At 46.0% G+C, this 19,006-nt stretch overlaps 1 protein-coding gene and 1 pseudogene across 4 annotated transcripts in view; one reads left to right on the top strand and one right to left on the bottom strand.

Annotated features, from left to right (window-relative positions):
- AGO1 (argonaute RISC component 1) overlaps positions 1-678 on the bottom strand; it is a 47,529-nt gene extending 46,851 nt beyond the window's left edge. For all 4 annotated transcript variants that reach the window (XR_004974264.1, XR_004974265.1, XM_036351616.1 and 1 more), the window contains exon 1: positions 541-678. Coding sequence is in view for 2 of the 4 variants with exons in the window: in XM_036351616.1 (XP_036207509.1) it covers positions 541-565 (25 nt within the window). In the remaining 2 variants the exon portion in view is untranslated. The remainder of the gene's footprint in view (positions 1-540) is intronic.
- Positions 1-19,006, top strand: part of LOC118676948 — a 42,615-nt pseudogene that overhangs the window by 22,356 nt on the left and 1,253 nt on the right.

Below are 19,006 nucleotides of genomic sequence, written 5' to 3'. Positions count from 1 at the left end.
GCGGGGGATGAGGGGGAATCGTGAGGCTGGATCCCCACCCACCACCCCCTGACCCTCGCCCCTGCGTCAGGCCCGGCTGGGCGGAGCTCACAGTCCAGGTCTGGCGCCTTCTCCCAAGGGACACTAGCCCAGCCCAGACTGGCTGAACCCCCGCCCCGGCATGCTACAGCTAGGGCCCCTCTGTATGGACCTCCTCCTCTCCAGGACACCTGGAGTCCGCCTCCTGCCACCTGCCGGGACTCTCCTTAGGCCTCCAGGCATCTCCGGGAGTCCTTACGTGTGTTCAGGCCCTTCTCCCAGATTACTTTTCGCCTCCAGGAGTGGATAGAGCCTCCTTTGATAAACGGCCCCCATCTCAGAGCTCCCTTCACAAGGTTTCCCCCGGAACTACACACAGCTCCCTTCAAACTGGGCCCCCATCCCATAAGAGCCCCTCTCCTCACTCAGGAAACCTTTCCTCACTCGGAAATCCAGCTCCGCAGGCGGGAGTCCCCTGGTCCTTTGGAGCACACACCGTTCCCCCCTCCCGTGGGCCCTTACCTGCTCCCGAGGGTCCCGCTTCCATCCCATATACCCGTGCGGAGGTCAGGCGGCCCGGAGACTGTGGAGTCCAGTGTGAGGGGCCTAGGTACCCCGCACTCTAGCTGCTAGGATTCCCGGGCCGGGCTCGGCTCCCCCCCCGAAGCCCGGCCGCTCGCACCGCTACCCCCGCAGCCTCCGTTGCCGCCGCCGCCGCGGAGCCTGCAGCAGCTCCCCCAGTGAGCGCCCGGCCAGTTGCCAGTGCGCAGGCGCGACCGCCAGGCCCAGGGGGCGGACGGGAACGAGTCAAGCCGGGCGCTCCGAAGGCAACAAAGGCCAATGGAGAGAGGCGGGGGCACCCGGGGCCTGAGGCAGCGGCCCCTGGCGGTCACCCGTCGTCCTGCAGCCCGGAGGAAGGGCTTCGGTAGAGGCGCAGCGTTACCGCGCTGTGGCGTAAGTGAGGCGGGGCGGGGTTGGGATGGGGACACTCCCCCACCCCCTGAAGCAGCTGCTGGCCCTGTCTTTTTTCCCAAATAGATCCCTCCAATCCTACACATAGCCTCCCCTCTTCTCACAGAGTCACGCGCACATTACAGGAACCCCACCTTATTCCCTGGTCCCCCTCAACACTCCGAGCACCCCATCACCGAGGGGCCCTGCCTCCCACCTTTCCTCCTAATCTCTCTCATCCTTCACGCTTGGGCTGCGAAGCGACTACCTCCCCGAAGCCTTTCTCTGTCCCTGACTCACTGAACTCCCTAACGCCACTCTCTTTTCCAGGCTGAGTGCTGGGCGTTGAGACCACAGATATGAGAGACCCTGCCTACCCTGGAAGGTGTCACAGTTTCAACCTAAGTGCGGCTACAGACCTCTGTGGATGGGACCTGGAAGCACCTGTCTCCACTTTCTCACTGCTGCTCGCTCACTCAGTCAATCTGCTTCTGTCCTCACCACTTAAGACTTTTTGTGTCGAAATTCAAAGAATAATTTTCCATTCTTATTTCTCTGCAACATGTGACACTATGCCTCTCCTTCCTTTTTTAGCCTCCTCCTTGGCTTCAGCATTTTCTGGGATCTAGTGCCTAAGTTCTTGTCAGTAGTGTTCACCATGGTTTCAAACCCAGCTCTCTTCTAATTCCACTCTTCATTTTCCCCTTGAAGGCTTCATCCATTCTTATGGCTCAATTATCTTTCCAAATCTTCATTTCCACACAAATCTCACACTCACATTTCCACGTGTCTGCTGGACAGCTCCATGTGGATATCCTACCATCACTTCAAATTTAAAGAGTCCAAAATCAAACTCTTTATATTTACCTCACACACGTGCTTGTACGCATCCTGTCTCTGCAAATGGCATCTTCATCCCAGAAATGAAGTTTCTCTCTCTCCTTTCCTTCTCCCCCCCCCCAACTCAGCTGTTCCCCAAATCCTGACATGTTTGCTTCCTTAATTAACTACTCTCACATGATCCTCCTGCCATTCTGATGGCTCCTTTTGGTAGTGTAGACCCTTATATTTTGCTCAAAGTATGTCACTTCCTTGCTAGTCTCACAGTTTCTAAGAAGATTCCTCTCATTTGGTCTGTGGCAATTGATAGGTGGTAAGAGACCCAGCTTTCCCTTGCATTTCACCTTTCCCTTGCATTCATTCATATGAATTCATCCATATGCATTTTTGATGCCTACTTTACACTAAATGCAGTACAGAAGGCTAGGAACTTAAGACAGACCATACCCACTCCCTAACCATAGAGAGATTAATTTCTGACCCACATCACAGTCTGCCTTGCTTAGCAGAGGCTCTCAAACAGCAGGCATCAGAATAATCTAGAGAACTTGTTAAAACACTGGTTGCTGAGCCCAGCTGGTGTAGCTCAATGGTTGAACATTGACCTATGAATCAGGAGGTCATGGTTTGATTCCCAGTCAGGGTACATGCCGGTTACGGACTTGATCCCCAGTGTGGGGCATGCATGAGGCAACCAAGCAATGATTCTCTTTCATCATTGATGCTTCTATCTCTCTCTTCCTCTCTGACATCAATAAAAAATATATTTAAAAAACGAAACACAGGTTGCTGAGCCCTACCTCCAGAATTTGTGATTCAGTAGGTCTTGAGTGGAACCCAAGAATGTGCATCTATAATAATAAAAGCATAATATGCTAATTACACCAGACGTCCTTCCGGACGAAGCCAGGGCTGTGAGGGAAGTCTGGGTCCCAGGTGCCAGAAGGAAGCTGGTCCTGGCAGCCAAGGGAAGGAAGGCCTACTCTTGCACAAATTTCATGCATCCGGCCTCTAGTTTCTAATAAGTTTCCAGGTGAGGTTCATGCTGCTAATCTGGGGACCAGGCTTTGAGAACTACTGCTCTACAGTAGAAAGTTAAGAACAAAGACTAGAACCAGTATTTGGGTTTCAGCCCTGGTGCTGCCATTTACTAGCCGTGTATCACTAGGCAAATTACTTAACTTCTCTATCTCAATTTCCTCCTCCCCCATTTTGAGAGGTGAAAAATAGTACCCACCGCATTGGGCTGTTGTAATGCATATAAAAACCTTAGAATAGTGTCTGCAAGAATGTAGGCAAAGTGTTGGCTGCTATCATAATTACCTGGCTCTTGCACTATATTCTAAGGTCTTTAAGAATAGAGACCAGGAGAAACCAAGATGGCGGCATAGGTAAACACCGGAGATTGCTGCCTCGCACAACCACTTCAAAAATACAACTGAAAGACGGAACAGACATCACCCAGAACCACAGGAAGGCTGGCTGAGGGGAAATTCTACAACTAGAAGGAAAGAGAAAAGCATACCGGGACTCAGAGGAGGTGCGGTGCGGATGTAAAATACAAAGGTGCAGAGGTGCGTGCGAAGCTGGCTGGCGGCTGAGGGCGCGGTTGTCTGTTTCAATCAGGAGGGAGTCTCAGGATTTGGGCTCTAGTTCCGGGCAAGTCTCTGGGGACCCAGACTCAAACGGGAGAAGCGGGACTGTCTGGCATTGGTCAGAACTCGAGGGCAGCTTTCTCTCCAAGGTACTTGCAGCAGTTGCTGGGACACTGAGAGGCAGAGCCTCTGGGGGTGGGACTGAGAGCAGCCATAACTGCTCGCTCCGCCCGCCCACCCTGTAGATCCCCTGGGACCCCCCCTGCCCAAGCCTTGCACAGAGGCATTTTCGGGATAGCCTCAGGCAAAGGCTAGATTAGCACCTCTCTAGAGGACAGAAGTTCTCCCACTGCAGACACAGATGATTCTCACAGCCAGTTGGCCTGGAGGTCAAATCACCCCTAGTATTACCTACAACAATCAAGGCTTAACTACAACAAGACTGCGCACAAAGACCACAAGGGGGTGCACCAAGAAAGCATAAAAAATGCGGAGACAAAGAAACAGGACACAAATGACAGAAATGGAGGATATAGAGTTCAAAACCACACTTTTAAGGTCTCTCAAGAACTGTCTAGAAGCCGCCGATAAATTTAGTAAGATGCTTGAAAAGACTGGTGAGACTGCCGATAAATGTAGTGAGATCCTCAAGAAATCTAGTGAGACCCTCGATGTTGTGATAAAGGACCAACTAGAAATTAAGCATACACTGACTGAAATAAAGAATATCATACAGACTCCCAACAGCAGACCAGAGGACCGCAAGAATCAAGGCAAAGATTTGAAATGCGAAGCAAAAAACACCGAACCAGAAAAGCAAAATGAAAAAAGAATCCAAAAATACAAAGCTAGTGTAAGGAGCCTCTGGGACAGCTTCAAGCGTACCAACATCAGAATTATAGGGGTGCCAGAAGAAGGGAGAGAGCAAGATCTTGAAAACCTATTTGAAGAAATAATGACAGAAAACTTCCCCCACCTGGTGAAAGAAATAGACTTACAAGTCCAGGAAGCGCAGAGAACCCCAAACAAAAGGAATCCAAAGAGGACCACACCAAGACACATCATAATTAAAATGCCAAGAGCAAAAGACAAAGAGAGAATCTTAAAAGCAGCAAGAGAAAGAAACTCAGTTACCTACAAGGGAATACCCATAGGACTGTCAGCGGATTTCTCAACAGAAACTTTGCAGGCCAGAAGGGAGTGGCAAGAAATATTCAAAGTGATGAATGCCAAGAACCTACAACCAAGATTACTTTATCCAGCAAAGCTATCATTCAGAATTGAAGGTCAGATAAAGAGCTTCACAGATAAGGAAAAGCTAAAGGAGTTCATCACCACCAAACCAGGATTATATGAAATGCTGAAAGGTATCCTTTAAGAAGAGGAAGAAGAAGAAAAAGGTAAAGATACAAATTATGAACAACAAATATGCATCTATCAACAAGTGAATCTAAGAATCAAGTGAATAAATAATCTGATGAACAGAATGAACTGGTGATTATAACAGAATCAGGGACATAGAAAGGGAATGGACTGACTATTCTTGGGGGTGGGAAAGGGGTGTGGGGGATGCGGGAAGAGACTGGACAAAAATCGTGCACCTATGGATGAGGACAGTGGGTGGGGAGTGAGGGCGGAGGGTGGGGGAGGAACTGGGAGGAGGGAAGTTATGGGGGGAAAAAAGAGGAACAAATGTAATAATCTGAACAATAAAGATTTAATTTTTTAAAAAAAGAATAGAGACCATATCAAATGCATTTCTGTTCCCCTGTAGTGCCTGGCACAAAGCTATTCCTAGAATAATCAGCATCATCTCATTACACCAAGGTTGTGGGTTTGATCCCTAGTCAGGACACATACAAGAATCAACCAATGAATGCATGAATAAGTGGAACAACAAAAATTGGTGTCTCTTCTTTTTTCTTTCTCTCTAAAGTCAATCAATAAAAGGTTTTTAAAAAGAGAGAGAGAGAGATCAATTTGTTATTCCACTTATTTATGCATTCATTGGTTGATTCTTGTGTGTGCCCTGACTGGGATTGAACCTACAACCTTGGTGTATCGGGACAATGCTCTAACCAAGTAGTTAGCCGGCCAGGGCGTGCGCGCACGCTCGCTCTCTCTCTTTCTCTCTCTCTCTCTTTCTCTCTCTCTCTCTTTAAAAAAATCAATAAATAGAATATGGAAAAAAGGGGAATTTTTGTAATTCGTTCATAATAGCAGATAAGGAGCCTTATCTCTTATTAAATGATGGTATTACAAAATAAGATCTCAGAAATATGGATGCAAAAATCACAAGTCCAACACTAGCATATAGAATTCTATTACAGATTAATTAAAATTATAATGATAATAGCTAACATTATTAAGTGTTTACTTAATAAGTGCCAGGCACTGTTCCAAACTTTACATATGTTAACTCAAACCTCACAAAATTCCTGGCGCAGCACAGAATAGATAGGGAGGCTTCAGCTGAGAGCAATAGATAAATAGCCAGAACAGGCAGGGACTGTTATTTTAAAATCTGTAGTATTTACTCAGTAATAACTAATTATAAAATACTAGAGGCCCGGTGCACAAAAATTTGTGCACTCGGGGGGGAAGGGGGGGTCCCTAAGCCCGGCCTGTGCCCTCTTGCAGTCTGGGACCCCTCGGGAGATAATGCCCTGCTGGCTTAGGCCTGCACCCGGGTGGCAGAGGGCAGGCCCAATCCCTAGGTGCAGCCCCTGGTCGGGCTCAGAGGAGGGCCGATTGGGGAGTTGGGGCACTGCCCCCTGTCATGCACAGATCAGGGCGGATTGGGAGGTTGCGATGCCACCCTCAGTCACACTCAGGGTAGGGCCAATTGGGGGGTTGGGGCACCACCCCCTGTCACACTCAAGGCAGGGTTGATGGGGAGGTTGCGGCGCCACCCCGTCACACACAGAGCAGAGCCAATCAAGGGGTTGGGGTGCTGCCCCTGTCACGCACAGAGCAGGGCCCATCAGGGTGGTTGGGGAGCTCCCCCCTGTCACCCATAGAGCAGGGCTCATCAGGGGGTTGAGGAGCTCCCCCCTGTCACTCACAGAGTAGGACGATAGGGGAGTTGGGGCACCGCCCCCTGTCACACACAGAGCAGGGCCGATCAGGGGGTTGGGGCGCCGCACTCTGTCACACACAGAGCCGCAGGGTGATCAGGGGGTTGGGGAGCTCCCCCCTATCAGGCACAGAGCAGGGCTGATCAGGAGGTTGGGGCGCCTTCCCCTGTCATGAACAGAGCAGGGCGGATAGGGAGGTTGTGGCCCCACCCCCTGTCACACACAGAGCCGCAGGGCGATCAGGGTGTTTGGGCGCTGCCCCCTGTCACGCTGATCCCGGTGCCGGGAGCCCTCGCGGCTCCACTGATCCGGGTGCTGGGAGGCATATTACCCTTTTACTATATAGGGTAGAGGCCTGGTGCATGGGTGGGGCTGGCTGGTTTGCCCTGAAGGGTGTCCTGGATCAGGGTGGGGGTCCCCACTGGGGTGCCTGGCCAGCCTGGGTGAGGGGATGATGGCTGTTTGCAGCTGGTCACACACCCTTCAGGGTGGGGGTCCCCACTGGGGTGCCTGGCCAGTCTGGGTGAAGGGCTGAGAGCTGTTTTCAGGCTGGTGGGTGACGGAAGCTCCCTACCACTCTTTTTTTTGTTTTTCTTTTTTATTCTGGGCCAGCTTTAGCTCTGGCTCCAGCTCTGAAGCCACTGCTGCTGAAAGCAGGTATCTGGTTTGTTTGGGTTCTATAATCGAAACAATGTATAACTCCAGCTCTGAGATCCCGGCTGGCTGAAAGCAGGTTTCTGGGGTTTTGTTTAGCTTCTATATTTGTTACAATGTTTCAAACTGCAAGCTCAGAGGCCGGCAAGGCAGGAGGGGAACGTTGGAGTCCTTCGTCACTGAAGCAAGCAAGCCTCAGGTTCGCTTCCAGCTGCCTGGCTGCCGGCCACCATCTTGGCTGGCAGTTAATTTGCATATCTCCCTGATTAGCCAATGGGAAGGGTAGCGGTCATACGCTAATTACCATGTTTCTCTTTTATTAGATAGGATAATAATAAAATACCCAATTCAAAATACTTAGAAATAAACTTTATGAGATATTTGTGATGTATGAGAAAATCTGTAAGGATCAATAAGACATATTTAAAAAGCCTGAGTTAAGATCACACTCATATGTGGAATCTAAGTAACAAAATAAACTGATGAACAGAGTTGATCCAAAGACATAGATGCATGGAACAGAGTGGGAAATCTCAGAGGGAAGGCAGGGGAGGGTGGATGGGTGAGAGGTAATCAACCAAAGACCTTGTATGCATATATGCATAATCCATGGATACAGACAGGGTGATGAAGGCCTGGGTTGGGGGAAGGGGCGGTCTAGAGGGAGTAAATGGGGGGGAAAAGGGGACATATGTAATACTTTCAACAATAATTTTTTTTTAAGCCCGAGTTAAGTAAAGAGAGAAGCCAAGTTCCTAGATGGAAAAACCAACTAATGTAATAATGTCTGTTGGACCCTTGATACTCCAGCCCCAAGTTCTGAGGACTAGCATCAGCTATTCTCACCCATCCCAAGTATTATGCTCAAGAAATACAAAGAGACAAGAATAGATAAGAGCCAGTCTCTACCAACTAAGAAGAGACAAAGATAGATAGATAGATAGATAGATAGATAGATAGATAGATAGATAGATATAGATAGATATATGCTATCTAATAGAGATATCATGCAGGATACATATGTAATTTTAGATTTTTTAGTAGCCATATTATAAAAAGGAAAACAGGAAATTAAATTTAATAATATATTACATAACCTCAAAATATTATCATTTCAACATGTCATCAATATAAAAATTATGAATATTTTACATTCTTTGTATATAGTCTTTGAAATATGGTGTGTATTTTACACTCATGGTACATTTCCATTCACATTAGCAACATTTCAAGTGGCTATTGTACTGGAGAGCACAGATGCTGATTTCAATGTAATTTTAAATATAATAATAGAGGCAAGCCCAGCCCATGTGCTCAGTGGCTGAAGATCAACCTATGAACTAGGAGGTCAAGGTTCAATTCTCAGTCAGAGCACATGCCAGGATTGTGGGCTCAATCCCCAGTAGGGGTCATGCAGGAGGAAGTCAGTCAATGATTTTTCTCTCGTCATTGATGTTTCTATCTCTCTCTCCCACTTCCTTCCTCTCTGAAATTAATAAAAAATATTTTTTTAAAAATAACAAAGGCAAGCATGGGAACTAAAAGGAGGTATGTCTAACCCAGTCTGGAGTAATCAGGGTAGGTTTCCTAGAAGAGATTCCTACTTAAAAAGGCCTGGGAGGATGAGCAGGAATTGGCCAGGCAAAAGATGGGAACAAGGCATACCAAGCAGCGTTAGCAGAAATTATGAAGGTGAATAACCCCACATATGCCAGGAACTATTAGTTGTGATATTCTAGCATAAAAAAGGAAGTAAGAAACAGAGAAAATACTAGAAGAAGTACACCATGCCCAAATCTGCCCACTCTCACCCCGGCTCACACCAGCCAAGGGTCAGCAGGGGGAGGGACAGGAGGAGCTGTCCCTGGTTCTGACACCCAAAACAAGTTAACAAATGTAGTTCCACCCAAGCTGGAACTGAAATGACCCAAATGAAGCCTATTTCCTGGGTCTTCTGCAACACACATGGAGGATCCAAAACCCTAAACTTGGCCAGGCTCCATTATTTTTTTTAAATTATATTACATGCTCAATAATGAAGATATTGTAATGGAACTGTACATTGGCATTTTATATCAGTATACTAGTGGCCCGGTGCACGAAATTTATGCACATTAAAAGGGGAATAATTAATTATCGCTTCTCGGCCTTTTGGCTAAGATCAAGTGTAAAAGGGGATTAATTAGAGGAAATATTTTAATATTGCTATCTGCCCTTTCTCTATAATAGAAGTGTCAGAGATGAAAGAATATTAGTAAAATGTATATGAAAATCTTCCTCCTGTCAGAGTTTGGGGTGCACCACGGGACCCAGAGTCAAGTCCCCACCCACCCACGTGTGCCTCAAAATCACGAGACCCAGACCCAGCCAGCCCACCTCCTCATTGGGCTAGATCCAGACCCGACCGGTCCCACCCTTGTCAAGCCCCGCCGGGTGGGGGGGCGCAGCCTCAGGTCCCCTGGCCTGGTTCCAGGGTGAGGGGGCGTGGACTGAGGTCCCCCAGTCAAGCTCCACCGGGGGGTGGGGGGGAGCGGCCTGCGGTCCACCAGCCTGGCACCAGGGTGGGGGGTGCAACCTGAGGTCCCCCATCAAGCCCCGCCGGGCGGGGGGTGCGGCCTGAGTCCCCCAGCCTGGCGGCAGGCGGGGGGCGTGGTCTGAGGTCCCCTGGCCTGGCACCAAGGCAAGGGGTGTGGCCTGAGGTCCCCTGTCAATCCCTGCTGGGCAAGGGCATGGCCTGAGGTCCCCCATCAAGCTCTGCCAGGTGGGAGGCGCAGCCTGAGGTCCCCCAGCCTGGTGCCAGGCAGGGGGCATGGCCTGAGGTCCCCCGACAAACCCTGCCAGGCAGGGGGCGTGGCCTGAGGTCCCCCAGCCTGGCGCCAGGGCGGGGGCACAGCCTGAGGTCCCCTGTCAAGTCCTGCCATGTGGGAGGTGAGGCCTGAGGTCCCCCGGCCTGGCGCCAGGGTGGGGGGCGCGGCCTGATGTGCCCTGTCAAGCCCCACGGGAGGGTGGGGGGGGCACAGCCTCAGGTCCCTGCTGATTGCTCCTTAAGGCTTGCTTGGGAACTCGGCCTCAGCTGTGGGTGCAGCCATCTTTGTGGTGGAGTGATGGTCAATATGCATATCCCCTCTTTATTATATAGGATTTCTTTGGAAAGCAATTTGGCAATATTTAACAACAGTCATATTGTGTTCCTGTGCTTTGATTTATAATTCCACCTAGTTACATACTGAAACACTTGAAATCAGAAAAACCTGGCTCAAATATCAGCTCTACCGCAAGTGGACATGTAACCTTGATCAAGCCATAGTCTCATTATGAACTGTAATTTCCTCACTTATAAAAATCTCACAGAGTTGTGAAAAGATTAAATTAATTAATGAATGGTAAAGGCCAAACACAGCAATTAGCATTTATAGGTGCTGAATACATGATAATTCCCATGGTCTTCTGATATGCTCCTGGGAAATGTCCTCATTTTCTTTCTACATAATCTCAATTATTATCATAGCTTTCCTTTCCTTTAATAGTAAATAAAAATAGAAAATGAAGAGGAGAGCAAATCAATCATACCCTTTTTTAACAAAATATATTTTTATTGATTTCAGAGAGGAAGGGAGAGGGAGAGAAAGATAGAAACATCAATGATGAGAGAGAATCATTGACTGGCTGCCTCCCATGCGCAGTAGGGAATCAAGCCCACAACCCAGGCATGTGCCCTTGTCCGGATCAAACCCAAGACCCTTCAGTCCGCAGGCCGACACTCCATCCACTGAGCCAAACCAGCCAGAACAGTCATACCCTTCTTAAAGGGATGACACTTATATTCCTATCGCCACCTTAGTTGGGCTACAAGAACCACCCACTAATAGGTTTCTGGCTTGAGCAAATCAGAGGTTGGTGGTACCATGTCCTGAGATTAAAAACACTAAAAGAGGAGCAGGTTTGGCAAGAAAGATAATGACTGCAAGATATTCTAGTACAGTCGTCTCATACATGGTTGAATATATGATGTGAAACCCAGAAAAAACCGATTCACTTAAAGTTCCATATTTGAGTTAAAAGCATACAGATAGTAACTGGAGCCATAGGCATCAATGAGAACTTGCAAAGCGGGTGTGTTGCATGAAGAGAGAATAAAGATAAAACCCTAAAAAACATCACTTGCCCTAGCCGGTTTGATTTAGTGGACAGAGCCTCGGCCTAGGGGCCAAAGGGTCCCAGAATTGGTCAAGGACATGTATCTCGGTTGAAGGTTCCCCTCCACACAGGCCCTGGTCAGGGCACGTGCAGGAGGCAACCAATCAATGTGTTTTTCTCATATCAATATTTCTCTCTGTCTTTCACTCTCTCTAAAAATCAATGGAAAAATATCCTCGAATGAGGATAAAAAAACAAACAAAAAAAACCAACAAAAAACCACCAACAGCCCTCACCGGTTTGGCTCGCTGGATAGAGCGTCGACCTGGGGACTGAAGAGTCCCGGGTCTGATTCCGGTCAAGGGCATGTACCTTGGTTGCAGGCATATCCTCAATAGGGGGTGTGCAGGAAGCAGCTGATCGATGTTTCTAACTCTCTATCCCTCTCCTTTTCTCTCTGTAAAAAATCAAGAAAATATATATTTTTTTAAAAACACCGACAAACAAAATACTACTTAACTCATGCCCCATATAAAAATGGTAGTAAAAAAAAAAAAATGGTAGTAAGTCCTAACCGGTTTGGCTCAGTGGATAGAGCGTCAGCCTGCAGATTCAAGGGTCCCGGGTTTGATTCCGGTTAAGGGCATGTACCTTGGTTGCGGGCACATCCCCAGTGGGGGGCGTGTGTGTGTGCAGGAGGCAGCTGATCGATGTTTCTCTCTCATCGATGTTTCTAACTCTCTATCCCTCTCCCTTCCTCTCTGTAAAAAATCCATAAAATATATTTTTAAAAAATGGTAATAAAATCCTGTGGATTTTAACTCCTAATATATTTTAATAGTCTCTATTTTTCTATATCCCTACTGCTATTATCCAAGTCTAGGTTACCACTAACTCTTGCCTGGATAAGTGCAACAGCCCCCTAACTCCCTACCTCTAGTCTTATATTCTTTGATACATCCTCTAATTGCATCAGGGTGATCTTTCCAAAATACAAATATATATTCATTCATTCAACCAACATTTACTAAATGCCTACCAGTTAGTGAAAAAAGCAGACCTTGTACTTCCTTGCACTTACAAAAAATACAGTGATAGACAATAAACAAATTTTAAAAACCCCAAAATATATTCCAAGACAAGTGCTTTGGAAAAAAAAAAAAAAAGAATGGGTTGCTGTAAGACAGAATAAGAGGATAATTGAAAATGGTGACTATATCAGTGGTGAAGAAAGATGAAGATCAAGTCCAGGCAGATGACAAGTGTGGTAGGTAACAGACTTCAGCTCAAGAATCATTTCCATGCGGAAAAATATAAAATCTGAGTCCTATTTTCACCTCATACACAAAAATCAATTCTGCTGAAAGGCAAGTCTTAAAAAACATTAAGAAAAAAATATAAGCAACTTGAGATGGGAAAGAACCAAAACATACTAACCAAAAACATACTAAGCATTAAAAAATAAAAAGACCATCATTTCAACTAGATTAAAATTAAGAATTTAAATGTGCCCTAGCAACTAGGACCTAGCTGGTTTGGCTCAGTGGATAGAGCATCAGCCTGGGGACTGAAAGGTTCGATTCTGGTCAGGGGCACATGCCCGGGTTTCGGGCTCGATCCCCAATGGGGATCAACTCCCTCATCATTGATGTTTCTATCTCTCCCTATCCCTTCCTCTCTGAAATCAATTTAAAAAAAACATTTTTTAAAAATAATTTAAATTCATCAACAGATATTACAAAGAAAGTGAAGACAAAGCAAAAACCAGTATTTACAATACAAATAACCATCAAATTATAAGTACCCAATATTTATTAAGAACACCTAAAAATTTAAGGGGAGAACCAAGATGGCGGCATAGGTTAACGCCGGAGTTTGCTGCTTTGAACAACTACTTCAAAAGTGAAACCAAAAAACGGAAGGGACATCACCCAGAACCACAGGAACGCTGGCTGAGTGGAAGTCCTACAACTAGGAGGAAAGAGAAACGCATACGGACACTCAGAGAAGGCACAGTGCTGAAGTCAAATTCTGAGGTGCGGAGTGCGCGGAGCGGGCTGGCGGCGGAGGGCGCGGTTGGCGTTTTCATTTGGGAGGGAGTCGCAGACTCTGAGCTCCAGATACGGGCGAGTGTTTAGGGACCCAGACTCAAACGGGAGAAGCGGGGCTGTCTGGCTTCGGTCAGAGCGAGTGCAGCTTTCTCTCCGAGCTTTGCAGCGGGTGCTGGGACTCAGAGAGGCAGAGCCCCTGGGGACAGGACTGAGAGCCGCCATAACTGCTCTCTCCGGCCCACCCTGTTGATCCTGTGCGACCCGCCCCGCCCAAGCCCTGTACACAGGCATTTGCCGGATAGCCTCAGGCAAAGGCTAGATTAGCACCTCCCTAGAGGACAGAAGTTCTCACACTGCTGATACAGCTGATTCTCATAGCCACTTGGCCTGGAGGTCAAACCCTCCCTGGAATTAGCTACAACAATCAAGATTTAACTACAAGACTGCGAACAAAGACCACTAGGGGGTGCACCAAGGAAGCATAACAAAATGCGGAGACAAAGAAACAGGACAAAATTGTCAATGGAAGATATAGAGTTCAGAACCACACTTTTAAGGTCTCTCAAGAACTGTTTAGAAGCCGCCGATAAACTTAATGAGATCTACAAGAAAACTAATGAGACCCTCGATCTTATATTGGGGAACCAACTAGAAATTAAGCATACACGGACTGAAATAACGAATATTATACAGACTCCCGACAGCAGACCAGAGGACCGCAAGAATCAAGTCAATGATTTGAAATGCGAGGAAGCAAAAAACACCCAACCGGAAAAGCAAAATGAAAAAAGAATCCAAAAATGTGAGGATAGTGTAAGGAGCCTCTGGGACAGCTTCAAGCGTACCAACATCAGAATTATAGGGGTGCCAGAAGATGAGAGAGAGCAAGATATTGAAAACCTATTTGAAGAAATAATGACAGAAAACTTCCCCCACCTCGTGAAAGAAATGGACTTACAGGTCCAAGAAGCGCGGAGAACCCCAAACAAAAGGAATCCAAAGAGGACCACACCAAGACACATCATAATTAAAATGCCAAGAGCAAAAGATAAAGAGAGAATCTTAAAAACAGCAAGAGAAAGAAACTCAGTTACCTACAAGGGAATACCCATACGACTGTCAGCTGATTTCTCAACAGAAACTTTGCAGGCCAGAAGGGAGTGGCAAGAAATATTCAAAGTGATGACTACCAAGAACCTACAACCAAGATTACTTTATCCAGCAAAGCTATCATTCAGAATTGAAGGTCAGATAAAGAGCTTCACAGATAAGGAAAAGCTAAAGGAGTTCATCACCACCAAACCAGGATTATATGAAATGCTGAAAGGTATCCTTTAAGAAGAGGAAGAGGAAGAAAAAGGTAAAGATACAAATTATGAACAACAAATATGCATCTATCAACAAGTGAATCTAAGAATCAAGTGAATAAATAATCTGATGAACAGAATGAACTGGTGATTATAATAGAATCAGGGACATAGAAAGGGAATGGACTGACTATTCCTGGGGGGAAAGGGGTGTGGGAGATGCGGGAAGAGACTGGACAAAAATCGTGCACCTATGGATGAGGACAGTGGGTGGGGAGTGAGGGTGGAGGATGGGGCGGGAACTGGGAGGAGGGGAGTTATGGGGGGGAAAAAAAGAGGAACAAATGTAATAATCTGAACAATAAAGATTTAATTTAAAAAAAAATAAAAAAATTAAAAAAAATAAAAAAAATAAAAAAAAAAGAACACCTAAAAATTTAAGAAAAACAGATAATTACATATTTTTTAAATAGCTTTTTAGTACCCAGAAAGGGCCCATTCTGTGCTCAGCACAGTGAGAGGGAAAAAGAAACAAAGAAAAAAAAACAAACACCAACTCACATAAGAGCACATCTTGGTAAAACTCCAAATTTTGAGGGGGGAAAAAAAGAGATCTTAGAAGCTTCCTATCGAGCACTTAGCAAACTGTTTTGTTATTGATTCTTTTACCTGTTTTATGTGAAGGCAGGGAAAATGTCCACCTTCCTCAGTAATACCCCCAGCGCCAAAGTGCCTGGAAAAGGGAAGGTGCATAGTATTCGTTGGACCAATGTGGTGTAATTTTTGAAACTACACCCCCATCTAAATCCCTTCTTATTGATGGCGGGCATTTTAGGGCTGACAACGTCACTGCGTCGATTAAAGCGATGAATCCGAAAATGAATACCAATTTCGTTGTTCATCCTCACCTGAGGTGATTTTTTCCATTCATTTTTAGAGAGAGTGGAAAGAGGGGGGGGGGGGGGGGGGAGAAACATCGATGTGCGAGAGACACATCGACAGGCAGCCTCCTCTATGTGCGCGACAGGGCCCGGGGCGGAACCTGCAGCCCAGGAACCAAACCCGCGACCCTCCGGCGCGCGGGCTGAGGAGGCTCTAGCAGCTGAGGCACACCGGCCGGGGCCTACCGAATTTTTTCAGATTTCAATTACGCTTTCCAAGCAAGTCCTCGGGGTTTGAAGTCGAAAAGGCCTAGATCTGAACCCTGGTCTGACGTACAAGCTTCGTGACTGAGATTTCTCAACCCCTTCAACAAAAATGTATGGACCAGCGACCCATCCTGAGGCAAGGGTGCTCGCAGGGAAGGGACACCTGGGCGGTCAGTACGAAACAGTCCTTTCCCTCCTGAGTTCATGACTGAACCGGGAGACGGACAAGAAAGCAAAAATTACCACAGCTCCCCCACGGGTTGTTCCCTGCCCTTTCGAGCCCACTTTCCCCGCTGCTTCGAAAGACTGTTCCGAAGTGGACACCGCTGCAACTTACTGGCTTCGTTGCAGAGCCGTTCAGTGCTTCTCGGTGCCCTCGGAAGGCCGGGCCGTCGAGTTCCGTGAGACCGTCTCCCAGGAGCGACGAGCGAACGCGCCTCGCGGCCTCCGCTCACTATGGCGTCCTACCCGGGCTACGCACGCGTCAGCCACGCCTCCCAGGGATCGGACTGGGCAGCGTGGAGGAAGGACTGAGCATGCGCGACTTAGCTCCTCCCCCATCCCTGATTTCACGTCCTCGGGCCCACAGGAAGCTTGCATTCGTTGCTTCTCCCCAACCCCCCAATTCAACTGAGGTTTAAATGACATTTGGTAAATTTCACATATTTGAAGTGTGCAATCTGATAAGTTTTGACATAGGTATACACGTGTGAACCCATCACTGCAATCAAGATAATGAATATGTCCTGACCGGGTGGCTCATTGGTTAAAATGCTGTCTAGTAAGCCAAAAGGTTCATACCCGGTCTGGGCACTATCTAGGCTGCGGGTTTGATCCCCAGTTGGGTACAAACCGGAGGCAACTGATGGATGTTTCTCTCTCACACGATGTTTCTCTCCCTTCCCCTCTCTCTAAAAATCAATAAAAACGTATCTTCAGGTGATGATTAATATGAGTGTGTGTGTGATAACGAACATATCCATCACCCTCAAAAGTTTCCTCCTGTTCCTTTGTAGTTCTGCCTCTTTTCTGTCACCATAGACTAGTTTTTATTTTCTAGTATTTTATATATCCGGAATAAATTCATTTTTTGGCTGCTTCTCTCACCAAAATGATTGCCTCCTGCACCTTCCCGACAGGGGATAGAGGCCGCATATACTCTGCCGGTAATCCGACCATGACCTCCTGGTTCATGGGTTGACACTCAACCACTGAGCGACACCAGAGGGGCAATTCATTGGTTTTTAATGTTGAATAGCATTCCATTAAACGAATATGGAACTATTTTATTCATTCATTCACATGTTAATGAGCATTTGGGCTGTTTTCAGTTTGAGTCCACTGCAAATAAAACTACTAGTATGAACATTTGCTTAGGTAAACATCTAGGAGTGGAATGAGTGGGTTTTATGGTAAGTGCATAACTTTTATTTATTTATATATATTATTGATTGAATTTTGAGAGAGAAAAGAGACATCCTCAGTTTGTTGTTCCACTTATTTATGCATTCATTGGTTGCTTCTTGTATGTGCCCTGGCCAGAGATTGAACCTGTAACCTTGGCATATTGGGAGGATGCTCTAACTGAGCTACCCACTCAGGGCAAACTGTTTTCCAAAGTGACTGATAAGTTTACATTCTCACAGAAGTGTATGAGAATTACAGTTGCTCCACATCCTCCCAAACACTTGGTATGCTCAGTCTTTTGAATTTTAGTCTTCCAATGGGAGTATGATGGTATCTCATTTTGGTTTCAATTTACACTTCGTAAATGACCAATTATGCTCAGCATGTTTTCAAATGCTTATTTTGCCTTTGGTATATTTTCTTAGATAAAGTTTCTGTTCAAATATTTTAACCATTTTTTAAATTGGATTGTCTTATTAAATTATAAGAATTCTTCATATATTCTAGATATTAGTCCTTTATCAGATATATGTTTTGAAAATATTTTCTTTCAGGATGGCTTGCCTCTTCATTTTCATAGCAGTATCTTTTGAGGAGCAAGACATGTTAATTTTAATGAAATCCAATTTATTAACATTTTTCATTTACAGTTAATGCTTTTTGTATTATATTTTTTTAAATCTTTACCAAACTCACCCTAGCTGGTTTGGCACAATGGATGGAGCATCGGCCTGCGGACTGAAGGGTCCCAGGTTCAGTTCCAGCCCGGGGGCACATGCCTGGATTGTGGGCTCAATCCCCAGTAGGGGATGTGCAGGAGGCAGCCGATCAGTAATTCTCTCTCATCATTGATGTTTCTATCTCTCTATCCTCCCTTCCTCTTTGAAATCAATAAAAATATATTTTAAAAAATAAGATAAAATCTTTACCAAACTCAAAATCACTAAGATTTTCTTCCATGTTTTCTTTTAGAAGTGTTATAGATTTGTGCTTGTACATTTAGGTCTATGATCCATTTTGAGCTATCTTTAAAAAAATATTTTTGACTGGGAATCAAACCGTGACCTCCTGGTTCATAGGTCGACCCTCAACCACTGAGCCACGCTGCCTGGGCACATTTTGAGCTATTTTTGTACATGGTGAGAAGTAAAGGTCTGGGTTGTTGTTGTTGTTGTTGTTGTGTTGTTGTTGTTGTTGGTGGTGGTGGTGGTGTGTGTATGTGTGTATTTGTACAAAGCTATCCATTGCCCCCATTAAATTGCCTTGGCACGTGTGTTGAAAATTACTTAGCCATATTTGTATGGGTCTATTTCTGGATTCTGTTCTGTTCCATATACCTATCTGTCTCTATCTTAGTGCCCATATCACATATTCTTGATTATAGTAGCTTTATAATAAGTCATGAAATCAGGTAGAGGAGTTGTTATCTATTTATTGCTGAATAACAAATGACCACAAATTTGAAAGTTTAAAACAATATACATTTATTATCTCACAGTATCTATAGATCAAGAGTTCAGGCATAGCCCTGGCCAGTGTTACTCAGTCGTTAGAGTGCTGGCCCATGCACTGAAGGATCACAGGTTCAATTCTCAGTCAAGGGCACGTACCTGGGTTGCAGGTTTGGTCCTCAGGCCCAATAGGGGTACGTGTGGGAGGCAACCATAATAGATGTGTCCCTCTCACATTGATGTTCTCTCTCTCCCTTCCTCCCTCCCACACTCTCTAAAAGTCAAAGGAAAAATATTCTCAGGTGAAGATTAACACACACACACACACACACACACACACACACACACACACCCCAAAGAGTTTGGGCAT

This window comes from Myotis myotis, unplaced genomic scaffold (genome assembly GCF_014108235.1).
Source record: "Myotis myotis isolate mMyoMyo1 unplaced genomic scaffold, mMyoMyo1.p scaffold_m19_p_2, whole genome shotgun sequence".
Taxonomy (NCBI): Eukaryota; Metazoa; Chordata; class Mammalia; order Chiroptera; family Vespertilionidae; genus Myotis; species Myotis myotis.
The sequence above is the reverse complement of the archived record's forward strand: the minus strand, read 5'-3'. Positions and strand labels throughout refer to the sequence as shown.